We start from the raw sequence: 16832 nt of genomic DNA, 5'->3' as shown, positions 1-16832 counted from the left end.
CTTTTCATCCTTATGTCGCATGCACCGTGAGGATGATATGAAGCTGGTAACTTTACCGTAAACGATGAATGTTTGGGGGAAAATGGTTACTTTCTCAGTTTAGTAAATCGTGAGAAACAAAATATACTCATGTTTTGCAAAGCCAACTTCTCGAAAGTCATACAATCGTGTGCAGCAATGATTCTACCTTAGTTTACGTCAACGTTAACTAACTTCAACCTCATTCTCCAAGACAATATTCGAAAAACGCTTTGATCCTTGGATCGATCCGATACAAGTGAGGTTATTCTTGGGACTTCTTCCTAGTCTTCCAACATTCTTACTTACATTTATCAGTTCCTGTATTCACACCCACGCGCACCACTTACGTGATGTTGTAGCAGACCATTCATTAACAGCCGACTTCATTGATGCCGGGTCGATGGACTCGCAAAGCTCGTCTATCCATTCGTCGATACCTGTTCTCATCGACTAAACAACCTCCTCTGGTAATTAGTGCTCGTGGTGAACTAACCGCCAGTCGGATGATCGTCGTTGTTCCGTTCGCAGACTCACGCTAAAGAATATATCATGTATTGTGAAGTAGTCTTTTTCGAATGAGACATTGCAATACACTCTCGTATTACAATGTCATCCTTTCCTTCTGATCATTCAACTTTTGGCTGGCAGGTGAAGAGGGAACGAGGAAGAGAGATGAAGAAATAGCCAAACCCATCACTACCGTCCAATCAATTGATTAGATTTCCGTCGACTTGCATCCGATGCAAGTCCTTTCTCTCTACAACATATCTTCATGCTCTCTGAACCGAGAGCCATGCGGTCGGTTGGCTTGTTTTGAATTTATACCGGTTTCCGATGATTACAACACTCGGAATGACCGGCGACTATAAATTATATCACTCTTGATTCATTATCTATTTATTAAAGTGGAACAATCGCTTATCATTGATTGATGAGTCCTTTTGAGTCTCGTCCCAAGAATTCTTGGCTAGCTCTTCTTCTCCTTCTTCTTCTTCTTCTTCTTTTTCTCCTCTTTTCTGAACGGTTCACCGTCCTTTTGTTCCGCCACTGCACAGGACGGATGGACGGCGCCACATTCTATCGTTGGTCACGGGTTAGTTAGGATGTGTATGCCGAGTATAGTTCAGGGATGTAGAGAACGAATCCACCGATGTTTTACAATGGCTTCTCAAGTCGAGTGTATCTCACTCTTTCATTCCTCCTCTTATTCTCCTGGCGTATCCATAACCGTTTTCTTACTTCTTGATTTTTTACACGGATGTAATTTCTTATTATTATTCTTTCTCGTTCTTTTTTTCTCGTCAACAGTCAGATCAACAAGCATTTGTGAATTATACCGTAATATTATTTTACATACGTATTATACCTTGTTTATATCCAACCGAGGTGAATTATTTCGGTTTCAACTTATGTTATACTCTACTGTCCGATTAATGACGATATTGTCGTCTCTGAGAAATTCAATCCGGTAAGGATTATGGTCCAGATTTTGAGAAATCATCGTTTGAGTCATGGTCTCAGTCAAAGAGCGATGAAATATTCTGATTTCTTGGTTGATTCGTTGAGAAACATGGTTCATTCGGTAAAAATCTGATACATCTGAAGTTTCGATTGACGAGAATTTTCATTTGTTAATTTCGATGTTAGATTTCTCTCGATTTAGGCGAGTAAGTGAAACCTAATTAACCATTTGTGAATGCGCAATAATAAAATTATGGTTAAATATCGTATTGATTCGCAGTTTCCTCCCAAATTGGAAGAATTTTTAATCGAGCTTGAACGATCGGAACTTCAAGCACATAAAATCTGACCATTTCCATAAACAGTTGAATAAATTCTAGTGAATTTATACGTACGATCGGAACATTGAGACCATTTTGAAAATTAATCGATAACCGCGAAGAGCTTCTCTTCACAGAAATTACCGTTATAGTTTGAGGTTGAATTGTTATCCCTAACATTGTTGGTCAAATCGTTGCCAAGATGGGAAAGTAGGAATGAATCAGACTGCGGAGAAACTATACACACAGGTACATACATACATACACGCATACATACTTGATGATTAATTTGTTCGCACCCGAAGTGCGCAAATTGCGAAACAATCGTGACGTACGTGGACACCATACGAGCCAATAGCGTAGCAGTATACAATGTACCATAGAAGTCGTAAATGGGCGACGGTGAAAGGATTAGACATCCTTCGCGAGATATTTTCTCTCTATTTCTCTTTCTCTCCCTGACGTTGTTCGCGAGTCATACTTGATACACGTGTACCTTACATATTTGCTCGATCAACCACGTCTTATGCTTCGGTAATTGAAGCCATCGCAGGTTTTGGCTCAAGGTGGTTTGATCCGTCATCCGTCCCGTATAGATATACATACACATACGCGTTCAAATATCCCTTGGCTATGATTGGCGAAATTTGACCTGAATATGCGAATAATGCAGCGAAGGAAAATAATGGGTAATTATGTAATGATCGATAGTTGCAGTGCTGACGATTATCCATTATCCTATTAACGATATTTGCAATGTGAAAATGAATTCCCATTCACCCTCGTTTCCAATATTTGTTTATTCTTCAGGAATTCGATGACACAGAATTTGGATTCAAATAATTGCAAAAGGGTTTCAAGATCTTTACGCCCAAACAATTGAATTGTTTCTTATTCTATCTATTTTTTTTTTTTTTTTAACTACATGCTCACGTGACCTGAACAAAGCAAGGGTGTAACAATAATAATAGAGGTAGATACCGGATGTTTTTACTGTCAATGAATAATTACTTTCAATTGTTATTGGTGGAAGTTCGGTCGCGAACGATTTACTGACGCGCTAATTTTCCTACGCGGTAAAACACGACGCGTTACATTATCGCGTTCCTATTCATTGAGAGACGCGAGACTGCTAATGAACGCTAACGAGTTCTTCCTTTGGGACTCGAACATCATTCTTTCATGTGCATCGGCCGGTGTTGTTTTTTTTTTTTTTTTTTTTTTTTTTTTTTTTACCCCTCTTGCGTAACGCGCACACGATTTTCACAGAAAGAATGTCAAAACGTAGGTGAAAAAAATTTTGCGTTAAAACACTGTCAAATTAACGCGCATTAACGACGATTTATACGATAAAGAGTGAAGAGTTTGAAAAAAAAAAAAAAAAGAAAAAAATTATCCAACGTTCTCATTTCTTGTTAAATCTGTGTTTCAGAAAGAAGTCTGGAGGATCACGAAGATGTCCTCCGCGTTTACAGGGACATGGAATACTTCGCTCCGAACACCCCAAAGCGACTGGTATTCCGACAAGATTTCCGGAAGTACGAATTCTTCCACGATTCAAAGGTGAGAATTTGAAAAAAAAAAAAAAAAACAAAAAAAAAGCCGAATCCTAGTTTTCCCCATTATTTCCCGTCACGATGCTTTTTCCATTCACGCTTATTTTCGTTCTTAACTCCTCTCGGTATTTACCGCTCTTTACCGACCGACTGTGTACCTTTTCTCGAACTTTGTTACCGACGTGGTTTGTATCTACCGTTGGTAAATCGCACTCCGAACGTCGGACGGTTATCAAAAGCTCTTCACTTACCTACCGTAGATATTCCACCGACTAATTGTCGGATCTAGAAATTCATACTCAAACGAACTGACTCGATAATATCCTTATTAATCCGTCGAGTCAGTCTCGTTTCAACTTTGCCGTTCAACTACCGATTGCGTTCGAGTAGCCAGTGCAGAATATCGACCATTACGGGAATGAAAAATTGTCAGGACAACGTTCATTCTTCAAAATTAACTTCCGCATCGCTTTCATTTTCCTCTCTTTTTTCTACCTTTGACGTTTACTTTACTTTTTTGGTTTGTAAATTACGTCATTGAGGTTTGTTTTTTTTCTTTATTGCAAAATAAATAAAAATATTTAGGTACCTTGTCTCGTGAGTGATGTTGAATTTCGTACATTTGTTTTTTAATTCGTACTCGTTCGTTCGTTAAATTTATTGCACTGTAGTTAACAACGATCAATTCTTGAATTTACTGCTGATTCGGCAACAATAAAGATTACATTAAAGTCGGTATAAATTTCTTCCGTTTCTTCGAACGTGATGAATTTTCAAACAATCTTTATTACAATAATATTCCCTGTTTAACTAACGCATCCCATAACGCAGGAGATTGAATAACGATGCAGAGAATATGATACACAAAGTGGAACACGGAACACGTTTTGTATGTAGAAAAATTTCACGGAATGCCGGTGTGTAATACACACACATATTTATTATACGTATACGTGCGTAAAGCGACGATAGCATCAGCAATTATAAATCGCTTTACGTTCTTACCGTGTACGATATTGAACCAATATTGAAGCCACGCTTTGAGATCGTTGGATTGCGATATGAGAGGATAGGATGGGATTTGATGGGTATCTGCACACTGGGAATATATTATTACCTAGGCGAGGAGTTCGTTTCATCGATTTTCATATTATTAAATGTTGCGTACGCGATAGTGGATCCGCTATATCTTTCTGTGTGTCCATACAATTTACACGCGTACCAACCTACGCAATATACTCCATGCACGTGTCAGACCCGATTCATCCAGCATTATACGTACCTACTGCTCTCTCGATTTCGAATATGACTGTTCTCTCCGCCTGTATTATATCCTCCTCCTCCTCCTCCTCTCGTTGTCCGCGTGCTCTATGGTTTTCTATTACTACAATTCTCCGCACACATCGCTGAAATACAATTCTGAACATACCATAATCTTCGATTTGTCGTTTGGAAATTAATTTCACGCGTTATGCATTGAAATGCTGCAACGCTTGCGTTGTTGTATAACAACGAATCGGTTTGTCGGATGCTCGTGAAAATTGTTTGATCGTGAATTTTAACTGTGCAGCCATTTTCCGTGGAGTTTAGAAATCTGTATCAAGTTTGAAGTTGTTTTATCACAAAAATTCTTCGCAAGAAAATTGCGATCTCGAACGATTTTAAACGTCGACTCAACTTTTAAGTTCGTATTGCATTTTTGTAAATTTATTTTGCGTTTTCGAAACAGACTACAGTATCACAGGTGTACAAAAAATTGATCAACATCCACCCCCTCCCCCTATCGCAATGAAATAACTATCAGAATATTCGTCGATATACGATGAAAGAATGAAATCATCTAGTATAATTTTTTTTTTTTTTTTTTTATTTTCATTTGTTTAATTGTAACTTCGTTGTTTGGTCAGCGAATTGCGAGGCGATGAAAACTGAATATACGTGTATCTAAGTGTGTCGTTAATTAAACATCGGATTAACCGAATCCCATTAATAAAGTAAAATCGATTCGATGATTATTTGCAGTCCGGCGAAGGATATGTAATTCATTTACGTCTTACTCAGTAAAGTTTGTATAGTCCAGGTACTCACGGATGCTTTGTTATATAAACAGTGCCCGCATCCGTTGCGAATTAATTACCCACACCCCTTCGATTATCTTCTCGTCTCTTCTCTTCTCTCCTCTCCTATTCACTCATGAATTACCTACGTCTTTGACAGATCCTAACAGGGATTCGGAGCTCATCTCAATATGGGATATTCCATGCCAGATCGAACAGGTTACTACCGCTAGTCGATTTTCAATTTCATTGAAACATTTTATTCCCCCCGTTACAATAGCGTGTTTAAAATTGAAATTTTTATATTTTTAATCCTTTCACGCAGTAGCATTTTCAGTTTTAAATATCAAAAAATATTTTCAATTCGTTTCCCATCTTCTTTCGAAATCCTTCGAAAATTTCTCACATATATATATATATATCATCTTTCGTTTCGTTTATTCTAAAATCGGTTTCGTGTTGGAATAATTTTTCACATCCTACTCGTGTTTCATCAATGTTTAATATTATTATTATTATTTAGTTTAAAACCGACAAAAAACTAAAAGACAAATGTGAGATATCGACTTTGAATGAAACTCTCGACAAGTGAAATGAGGAAAAAAAATTGCAACGATAGAAATGATTTCACGCAACGAAATCGACGTTGAACTCGATGAATCAATTTTTCAAAACTTTTTTTTTTTTTTTTTTTTTTTTTTTGAAGCAGATATTCGTAATTCGGCATTTGCGTTTCGTGAAACAATAACGAAATAGAAGCAATTGGGGGCTGCTTTAGTAAGTAACTTGAAAATTATGCAAACAAATCGAATATGGTTGGGTCAAAATTTGACAAAGTTGGCAGGGAATACCCCGTATATAGCAGCAGCGTTACGATCGAACAGGTAAAACAACGCAGGACGATTCTCTCTCTCTCTCTCTCTCTCTCTCGGGATCCAAAACTCCGTAAGCTCGACTTGCGGGTGTGCACCTCGTGTCATACGAAGAATACAGCGTCTGCTGCATTTGATAGCTAAGAGAAACCTCGCGACGAGCCGTTGTTCATCCCGTCTGTGTACGTGTATACACAACTGTACGATACATGTCATACACCCACCTATCCACTTGTCCGTATCGTAATTATACCTGTGCAGTCTGTATCTCGCCTCGATTTCATCGCTCGATCGGAAATTGGAATACACTGAGAGAGAAATTTTTATTTCCGGTTACCGGCTCGGTCCTTGAATATTTTCATTTTTTACCACGATCGACAAAATACGGTTCTAGGTAGAAAATGAAAATTAGTTTTTTTTTTCTAGCTGTTACCGGAAAGTCTGGGATCTGTTTTATCGAAGTTTTCTAGTTACTGTAACGAATTAAATTCTTCTCAGTGTATCATGTAACGTGTAACAGTGGTTGAGTGGGGGATATTCAAAGTCGTGTCTCGATGCAAAGTGCAAAGTTTGATGATAAAATGTTCCCAGGATCGTGATTATCGTCGGAAATCGCGCGTATAATCTTTTTTTTTTTTTTTTTTTTCTTCTCTTTTCAACAATTTATTGACAAGGAATGAATCTCAAAGAGTCAGCGTAAGGTGCTTTAAATTAATTTAATCGATCGATAGGCAGACTCGATCATGTCGTTCTTCTGATCAATCGATTAATCGAAGCTGCTGATCGATCGATTAATCGCGCCGCGCTATTTCAAATCATCGTATTTAAGTTAGTTACGTCGTGTTGCAAAGATGCGTATTATTCGGGAATAATTGTTATTTCGCAACTTTACAATTGCCTGAAATTCGGCAAACCGTAATACAAGGTAAAACATCGTACGCGCATATTGCAGAAACACGACTTTTATCACAAATTATCCGAATCGAATATGCTTCACGACATTAAAGATGTTTCAACGTCAAAATACGTGAACCTGCAATTTTCGAATATTTCGATTTCCTTCGTTTTTCTCAATCACTTGACAAGTCTTGCAATCTAATCGTCAATCACAACCATGTAAATCTCAAAGTATGTGTCCTCTTCTTATACGCACCTTTTGCAACTTTTGTTTCTTTTCTTTTCTTTCTTTTTTTTTTTGTTTTTCTTTCATTTTTTTCTTCTTCGTATGCCATTCGTTTTTGTTACCCTTGTTTCGCCTCGGATACAAAAGAGATCGGGATAGGCTAGATTCTTGTTTTTACTAACGCGGCACTAGGAAGGAAGATATATAAGTAGACCCGCAGTATTTCATACGCTGTTCTTTTTTCTTTTTACCCTTATTCCTTCTGTTTCGGGAGTGAAAGAGGAAAAGGAGGTAAAAAAATAAGAAGAAAAAAGAAAGAAACAAGAACGAACGAAATCCATCCATACCCATGTGTATATTCTTATTTACCGTACTGCCACCAGACGTGTGATCTATAGATCAACGCGTTGTGTAATATTTCCTCCTTTTCACTCCCGAATCCTCGTAAGTAATTTTTTGTACGTTTCGATTTTTTTTTTTCTTTTCCCCTCCGTACGTTCGCAATACAATTTTCGCAATGATTCAATTATTAACCGTAACAAGAAGAAATGTCGATATTTGTAACAAATCGATGTAAATTAGCATTACGTTATTTCGTTCTTTTTGCTACTCTTTCAACAGATTACGCAATTTTACATTTTCATTTTCATTTTTTTCTTTTTATTTTATTTTATTTTATTTTATTTTATTTTTTTTTCGTTGCAGCAATTCTTCCCCGAAGAGATGGTTGACTACGAAAGTAGCGCATTCTTAGGACCATTTACGAACAAGTACGCGGTGATGCAGGTGAGTCGATAAGCATGGGAATAAATCGTATAACGCGTAGTTTTGCAAAAATTTTGAAGACGGCGTGAGGGTGGGGGGGGGGGGGGGGGGGGCGAAGGCGGGAAAAGTAGAAAAATAAAAAAAAAGTTCTCCAATGGCTGTGTAAGAAACGTATCCGAAGATACGAGGAAGAGTTTTAAAAAAAAAAAAAAAAAAAAAAAAAAAAATGCTGAAAAATTTACTCACCGCGTCACCTCGATGGATAATTAAAATCGGATTAAAAACATCACGATTTAATCACTTCCGAAACTTCTGATTTTAACTATCGTGAAATTTTTCTCTACAAATTTTATGACGCGTCGCACGATTTTTCTGAAATTAAATTCCACGACGCAGTTCGAATACAATAACGTTTTTTTTTTTTTTATCAATCATCGCTATCTGCTTTAATAAAATAAAATATTCCAAATAAAATATTCCTGGAGATTTGTGATAGCAATTTTTTTTTTTTTTTTTTTTTTCGAATTTTTGATAATTTTTCTCTTCTCCTTACCTTTGATTCGGACGATTCATCCCTGATATCAAATTGTGTAAAACGTAAACAATGAATTTCTCGTTTTGTTGTTGTTGCTTTAGTCGATTTAAAAATTAGTCTTATTGTACGAATTTCAGAACATGATTACCACCGGCGAGAAGTGTCCTTCGATATTTAGTTCGGCCTGGATTCGAGATCCAAGTAAGAACGTATGGTCCAAGATTTACATGGTTCTTCGCGAAACCAAGCTCTACTGCTCGCCCAAGGTAAGGACTGCTTTTAATTATTTAAACTACGCGCTTGCTCGCTCGCATCGTTTCGTCCGTAAATTTTTGCCCACGCGGAACTTAATCTTTTCCTCTTTTTTCTTATCCTCCTTCTCTTATTATTCCTCTTCAATTTTAACCCTCTCCACATTTTTCAGACCATTAATTTTCTCCCATTCTACATGCGTTATGTATTTTATACGTTATATTATTAATCAACGGTACTTGTATTATGCATGATAATATTTTGTAAACTTTTTACATGTGTATTCGTTTGATCCTTTGTATTAATCTTTGACTAAGTTTTTCACTCAGTTTTAATATCGTTTCGTTTTGTTTAGTTTCCTATCATTTTTTTTTTTTTTCAACCTTTTGTTTTTTCACGTTTGAAATTTCTCTTGCAAAAATTTCACCTGTAAGGAAAGTAGAAATTTTGAAATTTTTCTTCTTCTCTTTCTGCCTCTTCCTTCCTTTATTCGTTTTACTTAATTTTGTTTTCTCTTATTGAGAAGAAAATATGATGTAATTAAAGAAAAAAAAAACAAAAATGAAACGCGGAGGAACGGATAAAAAAGTGATAGAAAATGGAAAACTTTACCAGGTGTAACGAAGTGCAAAATATACAGTAAATTTTTGCGAACATCCATGTTTTATTCGCATTCGCGTTGTATTTTTCTCACGTACGTCAAGAAGGTGAAAAATACCGAAGGACGGAAATAAAAATTGGACCTCTGTTAATTGTCGTTGCACTGTAAACTTTAGTGACGATCGTTTGTTGGAATTTCATGAATATCGATCTATTACACACAACTGTTGCACGAAACGACTCTTGTTTCTCTGCCGATTCTGTGAAAGACTTTCGTCCCAGTTTTAGCTTTTATGTTTAGAAATATTCCCACGTGGCGGGATGTCAAAATAAAAGGTAGGGAAAAAAACCAGCACGTAACAAACCTGCGACATTCCCTGCAGCAGCATATTTGTAAAATTTCATTGTATTGCATTGTACATTTTGTTCATCTTCTTCCGAAGAAAAATAGCGTCAAGGCAGCTGCGAAAAGGTGAGAGAATGAAAAAGAAAATTATAATTATAAAAATAAAAAGAAGAAAAAAAAAAAAAAAAAAAATCAGACCGTTAAGGCGTAACCGGTTGTGTGGATAACGTGAAGTTACGTAAGAGAGATAACGAGAGGAGGAAGAAGAAGAAGAAGGGCGGGCGGGAGGGAGGAGGACAACAACAACATTCTGCAACATTGTTAGAAAGGCAACAAACCCAATATATATCGGCTTTCTATATGCGTACGCGTGTTACGTTTTGCAGAGATGAATAGACGCTATTAGATGTTGTAAAATTTATTGTAACGATTGGCAGAACATCGTTTACATCCGCATGCATCTTTATTCGTGTAATTTGTTACGTTACGTAGAGGTATAAAGTGTTGCCTTACGGCCAGCTGCTGCCAATTAATATTGTAAGTACGCTGCAACATGTGGGTACATATATATATATATATATATGTCTGTGTGTGTGTGTGTTTGCGTATGTAAACTATATCGCGACGAGAGTAAAAAAAGTAAAATGGTGAAAGAAAACTTTGAATAAAAAAGTGAAAATAAATACGAGAAACGTGTTCGCGTACTTTTTTTTTTTTTTTTGTTTTCTCCATTTTATTACTTCTTGCGAGGTTAAAGTTATCAATATCGTTTATTGTTGAAAGTTGTTTGAAATTGTCGACAAATGATTGTTTCGCAATTTTCTGGACGGCTGGAGAAGCAGATCGAGTTTCTGAAGTATGAGTTTATTATACCTATAATTATTTTCATTCGTTGCGATTTATCAGATTTCAGACAATTCTGATGGTACATGTAAATACATTTACAAACTAACTAAAAAAAAAAAAAAAGGAAGACAAAAATGGATTGTTAGAATAACATTATGAAATTTAATCTCGCGTTTGTTCTTTTTTTGATGTACCTTAAAGATACTGGAGGAATTGTACAAATGAAGAAAACAAAATGTAACAATATGATTCGATAAAAGGACACAGAAATTTCCGATCAATCTGTATCTGCAAACGTTTTACAAATTGTCCGTTTGCGTTGAAACTTTGTTTTTTTTTTCTTTTTTTTTTCGTATGTATTATCGGTTTGAAAGATTTGAAAAAAATTTTTTGTCACAGAAACTGATCTCATATATATGTCGAAAATCGCGTATTAATAGCACTTCGTAGCAAAAATGAGCCGGGAGTTTGAGAAGATCGATAGAAATTAATTGAGTTTAAGATATTTTTCTCAAACAATTACCGATGTTTTTTGTTTTTTTTTTTCCTTTCGGTGGGTACAAAATCGATCGGATCTTTTGCGCTGCGATTTGAATCACGAGTGCCAGGCAATATATCTGGGAGTTGAATAATCCTATTAAAATTTGAGAGCTGGAGATCGATTCAACGGCTGGTTCTCTCCTCGAAAGACTCGGGAAAGAGAGAGAGAGAGAGAGAGAGAGAGAGAGAGAGAGAGAGAGAGAGAGAGAGAGAGAGAGAGAGAAAGAGAAATATCGAATGCACGAGGTGGCGACGTAGAATTGCTAGTTTGTGAATTAGACAGCAGCCAGGCAACTACGAGACATCCGTTCTTTGCAGCGATTCTTTGATTATTTATTTTTTTTTCATCTTTCGTTTTTTCCTTTCGTTCTTTTTTTTTTCTTTTTCTTTTTTTTCTTTTTTTTTTCTATCTCCTTATTATCTTTCGCCGAACAACGGCCTTTCGAATTCCTTCACGAAACCGTCATCATAATCATCAGAATTGTAATGATCATTATGATCGCCGAATAGGAAATGTCAGATATAATTATACTCAATGGCTTTGGAAGAATCTTTGATCGGTGAAAGGTGCAACAGAACAGAGAGTCAATAAACGGTGTCTTCTGGCTATAAGCTTAATGTGAATTGTATTAATTATCATCATCGTTACCATCGTCTCATTCTCGTTTCAGATGTTCGTGATTTCGTGTTTTTTTTTTTTTTTTTTTTATCCATTTTAGTTTATTTTTTTTCTTCTCCTTTTCTCCCCTATCCTTACGTATTTTACTCTGTATCGTCTCTCTCTGTTGGTCAAAATATCGCAGACGAGTTAATTATATGAAGCAGCAGCGGTAAACCAGCGTCTGGTTATGCAGGTTTCGTTATTTTTTAACTGCCTACATACCGGGACAATCTCTCGAAAGTTGAAAATCAACCGCGCATGCGCCAAGTAATTAAATCTCATTGGTCGGCGAAATCTTCACGCAGCGATATTTTTGTCCGCGACGCAGGCGTGCCAACCTACGCAAAATGTCTACGTTTGATTTTTCAAAGAGCGTAAGCGTTGAATTCCGTGCGTTCTTTGAAGAATTGACTTTCCGACCCGACAACAAATGCTTCCGAAACCTTTCCGAGTCGCTGCCTCGATTACTCGAGATTCTAACCTCGAAAATTCGTATCAACCGCATCGCCGGCAGAAAGAGTTCGACAGCTGAAACTCGGGTTGGCCAGCCGACAAAACTCGCGCATGCGCGGTTGATTTTCAAGTTTCAAAAGGTTGTCCCGGTACATCATTTTTAACCACACCTTACGTATTGTTTCACTAGACAATTTATCGACTTTTTATTTTCACCTTTAATTTGGCATTTTAAATCGGTTTGTGCGCAGATACATCTAGTCAGCCGTGTGATACGACAATGGCGTCATATAGATTCTGCGGCAGCGGTAAGTAAATTTTCTATTCACGTAGTATTATTCGATATTTAAATTTATCAACCCGCTTCATCTCTTCTTTCTCTCTCTCTCTCTCTCTCTCTCTCTCTCTCTCTCTCTCTCCATCTCCTTCCTTCCGTGATGCATCCGCATTTCTCGCTGATTCGTTAATCATCGATTATCGACACCGATTATTATATTGATATTAACAAGATCTGTCCGTATAATCAGCTCGTAAAACTTCGGCTTTCGGATCGTACGTTGATACAAGTTTATAAGTTTATTGATACGTAGGTGAATAAAAAAAAAAAAAAAAGAATAAATAAATGAAATAAAAATTGAGTGAGAAATACGAGATAAAAAACAAATTAACTGCCGCTTATTACAGTCCGTCTTTAACTTTATAATCCCGGTACATCATTTTCAAGTTTCGAATTTTATTACGCATATACTAAATTGACACGACAATTTTCTGCGCGCAATCGTTTAAAACTGAAAAATTGATTTATGCCCATCGCGATTAGGATCATTATTGAAAAAAATATGCTCGGTAAAACATTACTGTATATAGATGTTCGTATGAAATACAAGTTTGAAAAATAGAATCAATCATTTTCATTTAAGGTATCGTATCTTTGGTTTCTTTTTTTTTTCGTTTCTAATTATCATCACCTCGAGATGTAGAGCGTATCTTTTTTTATCTGCCCTACTTTTTCTTCTTTTTGTTTTTTTTTTTTTTCTCATTCATTCCAAATCAAATTCAAATTCGATTAACGTCTCAGCCGTGTTCTTCTTTTCAAGCTTTTATTTTACAACGATTGTCGTGTATTTAGAGAGGTTCGTTTTTTTTTTCTTCGTTCAGTTTTACACGACGATCGACTGGCAGTTCTTAAATTTGAATACTGTCGCTACACGATCATGCACACAAGTTTCGCATGAAACACTTTGATTCTTTTAATTCTCGTTCTGTTTTTTTCATTGGTTTTTCTTTTTTTTTTTTTTTTTTTTTTTTTGTCTTTCTTAGTTTTAACAGCACCTCCGAGGTATTGGTATTATTATATCAGTAAAAGATTTGATATTCCCGTCACGTTCGGTTGGTCATATGTATACCTAATAATTATATAGATCCGTATAACCGATCCTTTAATGTTTTATTAAATTTTTTTCTATTTTTAATTTGCTTCTTCACTCGTTCCGTTCTCTTTATTTGTCCCCTATGCGTTTCGATGCCGATCGTTAAATAAAACGTATGAATATATACAGGCATACAATACCTGTGGATGAAGAGGATGATTATTATATGTGAAATCGTACAATTGGCTATCAAGTCGAACGACGATATGAAAATCACGCGAAGCAATCATTCGGGGATTTTTAGTGATTATTAATATCTTTTTTTTCTTTTTTTTTTTTTTTTTGCAATAACAATTCGCACGTGCCAAGTCGGTACACAACGAGTGGGAAACCACAGAGCAATAACGCGTGTCTAAGATTGACGCAGCAAAGAGCGGGGAAAAAAGAATTTAAAAAAAAAAACGCACAAATACCGCGTTATAAACCTGAAAAGTGTGAGTCAAGTTCGATGGTTCAAGTATGCAACCATCATCTCTGCATAGCTTTTAAACGAGGCGTTGCATTAGTCGTCTATCATATTTTGTAGACCTTACACTGAGAGAAATTTTTAGTTCCGGTTACCGCTCAGTCCCTAACTATTTTCATCTTTTACCACAATCGAAAAATATAGTTCTAGGTACGATATGAAAATTAGTTTTCTGGCTGTTACCGGAAAGTCTAGTATCCGTTACTATTCTTTCTCATTACGATCACTGTTGCTATATTTTCTTGTAAATGTTGCGAAAATTTAATGCTCGTGCAACGATAAATTGACGTTAAAGCCTTGTCAAACTAAAAAAGTAGAGTAAACCTCGGAAACTGAATTTGCGTTGGAATAACCAAAAAAGGATCGACGATAGCGCAAAATGTTTACACGTACCTCGTTTTTCGTAATTCCAACAATATTCAAACAGTTTTGTTTTTAACGATACCTGTTTTACTGAATTTTTCTAGTTACTGTAACAAATGAGATTTTTCTCAGTCTGTATACCTTGCAGTCTTACTTGAGGGAAACAATAAACCTAAATAAATTGCATGGTCTAAATATCCAAATAAAAGAGACGGAGATGAGAAAAGGTGAGAAAACATCTAAAAATTCTCGATTCAAAAAGGCCGATCGTTTTGGTGGCGTGCTGTCTTGACGATGCTTGAATAACGCGTGCATACCGTGTCTTGGTGGCCCCTCGGAACGGAGAGGAGGGCTTCCGGGTAATTAATATCGGTCTGACGCCCGAAAACATCCCATTACCAGCCAGTCTGCTCGCTGCCAAAACATCGTTAGTCTCGAATGACCCAGATTATATTATTACACAGCTACAGCCGAGGACAGGGACTGTTGTGTGTGCAACAGAATTTTCAACCTTTATCGCCTTCCAAATTCACACTACTGTTGTATCTACGCGTCGCAAGAGTGTTCGTAATTTTAATTGATTACTGGAAGAAGACCGTAATAAAAGGTGTATCCATGACGTTTGAATCACGCGAATGACTTCGAGTCACGTGCTTTGAGTCACGTGAACCGATGTCGAATCGTATTACATCGACACAGTCAACGTAGTCATGTTAAGTTCATGGTCATTTTAAGTCATCTTCGGTTAATTGAGGGCATCGGCCAAGTGATGGGACGTCAAGTTTCTCGAGTTCATTTCGTTGCTGGTAGAGTAGTTGTTCAGGTCGAAAGTTTAACGCAGTCATTAACGATTGAATCATTCCAATGATTCAACGATGCTGAACTTACTTAACGTTAATGCAGCGAAACTTTAGGGAAAAAATCATTGTTGCACAATTTTAGAACGACTTTTAAGGATTTGGCTTCTAAAAATAGCAGTATGTGTTGTTTGTCATGTTTTACTAAAGTGCAAACTGAGGATTTTTTCTAAACGTGCATCGTTAAAGTAACGCTAACAACTTCACCCTCGTAAGATTCATTGGTAGTCGTCGCGCACGTTAGGAACGGACGTTAAATTCTTTTGAAAAATTCATACTCGAACCTATCCCAACTACGTCTACGAACAACCTTGTTCGATTTCTATCCGAAAGTTCAATCACATATATTTCTCATTGTTATACAATGCGTGAGCGAAATCGGAAAGACATAGAAGTCTGGGTAGTGCAAATGGGACGATTGCGTCCAAGTCGTTACCAAATTAAAGACCCGATCATGATCTGCGTTCTACTTGCTGATTATCAGGTTAAGTGTCTGCGTTTTTTTTTCTTTCATTCTTCTTTTTTTTTTTTTTTTTTTTTTATTTCCGATTGTCTCGGAGGCGGCGAACAATGCGAAACGTGTGAAATACGACGAACAACCTCGTCGTCTCTTCTCGGAGCTGGGACGACGACGAAATTGCTTACGCTTCGCTGAGGTGGTTAAACCGCGAACGATGTTGTAATTATAATCCTAGTTGCGCCGCCGGCTAACGACTACTACCCACTTGCTTTGCTGAATTGCTATAACATAACCTAGCCTAACCCCGACAAGTACCATGATTGTTTTACCCGATATTAGCGTATGGTGGTACTACGTTCGTGGCGGCGTACGGGATTTTCTTATCTTCACCATACGTGTACCTGCGTGTTACGTCCGATGTGCAGACACGTCGTGATCGTTGTCTGTGCACGTGTATATTTTTAGCTCGTATCAAAGTGCGTCCAAAACGCACGTTTGTCACGCCTCACGACCATAGTCATATATTAATAATCACAGTTGTTGAGAATCAACGAGTTTTTCATATCTAATGCAATCGTTGGAAAGAATCGTTTCCCGTTACAGAATCAGATCAACGCGTTGGCTGGTCGCGGACTTTACATAATCATCGTTTGTTATAACTGGACCTGATTTAGACTGTAGACATAAATTTTCGAACAAGCCAAGGACGACATTCGTGATCAATCAGTCATTGAAGCATTTGCCGAACGATATAACGATGCGTGCATGTGCACGTGAACCAAATCCGTCGATGTCGTTATTGGTCACGATGCAATTAGCCATTAGCTCCGCGTGCAACGGCGATACTT

At 36.9% G+C, this 16832-nt stretch overlaps 1 protein-coding gene across 6 annotated transcripts in view; it reads left to right on the top strand.

Moving 5' to 3' along the window:
* Positions 1–16832, top strand: part of LOC124180139 (growth factor receptor-bound protein 14-like) — a 297724-nt gene that overhangs the window by 75103 nt on the left and 205789 nt on the right. For 5 of the 6 annotated variants that reach the window (XM_046565250.1, XM_046565247.1, XM_046565249.1 and 2 more), the window contains 4 exons: positions 3235–3365; positions 8116–8196; positions 8848–8976; positions 12660–12716. In XM_046565250.1, coding sequence (XP_046421206.1) covers positions 3235–3365; positions 8116–8196; positions 8848–8976; positions 12660–12716 — 398 coding nt within the window. The remainder of the gene's footprint in view (positions 1–3234; positions 3366–8115; positions 8197–8847; positions 8977–12659; positions 12717–16832) is intronic. The other variant, XM_046565251.1, reaches the window with a different exon arrangement.

This window comes from Neodiprion fabricii, chromosome 4 (genome assembly GCF_021155785.1).
Source record: "Neodiprion fabricii isolate iyNeoFabr1 chromosome 4, iyNeoFabr1.1, whole genome shotgun sequence".
In the NCBI taxonomy this organism is placed as follows: domain Eukaryota; kingdom Metazoa; phylum Arthropoda; class Insecta; order Hymenoptera; family Diprionidae; genus Neodiprion; species Neodiprion fabricii.
The sequence above is the reverse complement of the archived record's forward strand: the minus strand, read 5'-3'. Positions and strand labels throughout refer to the sequence as shown.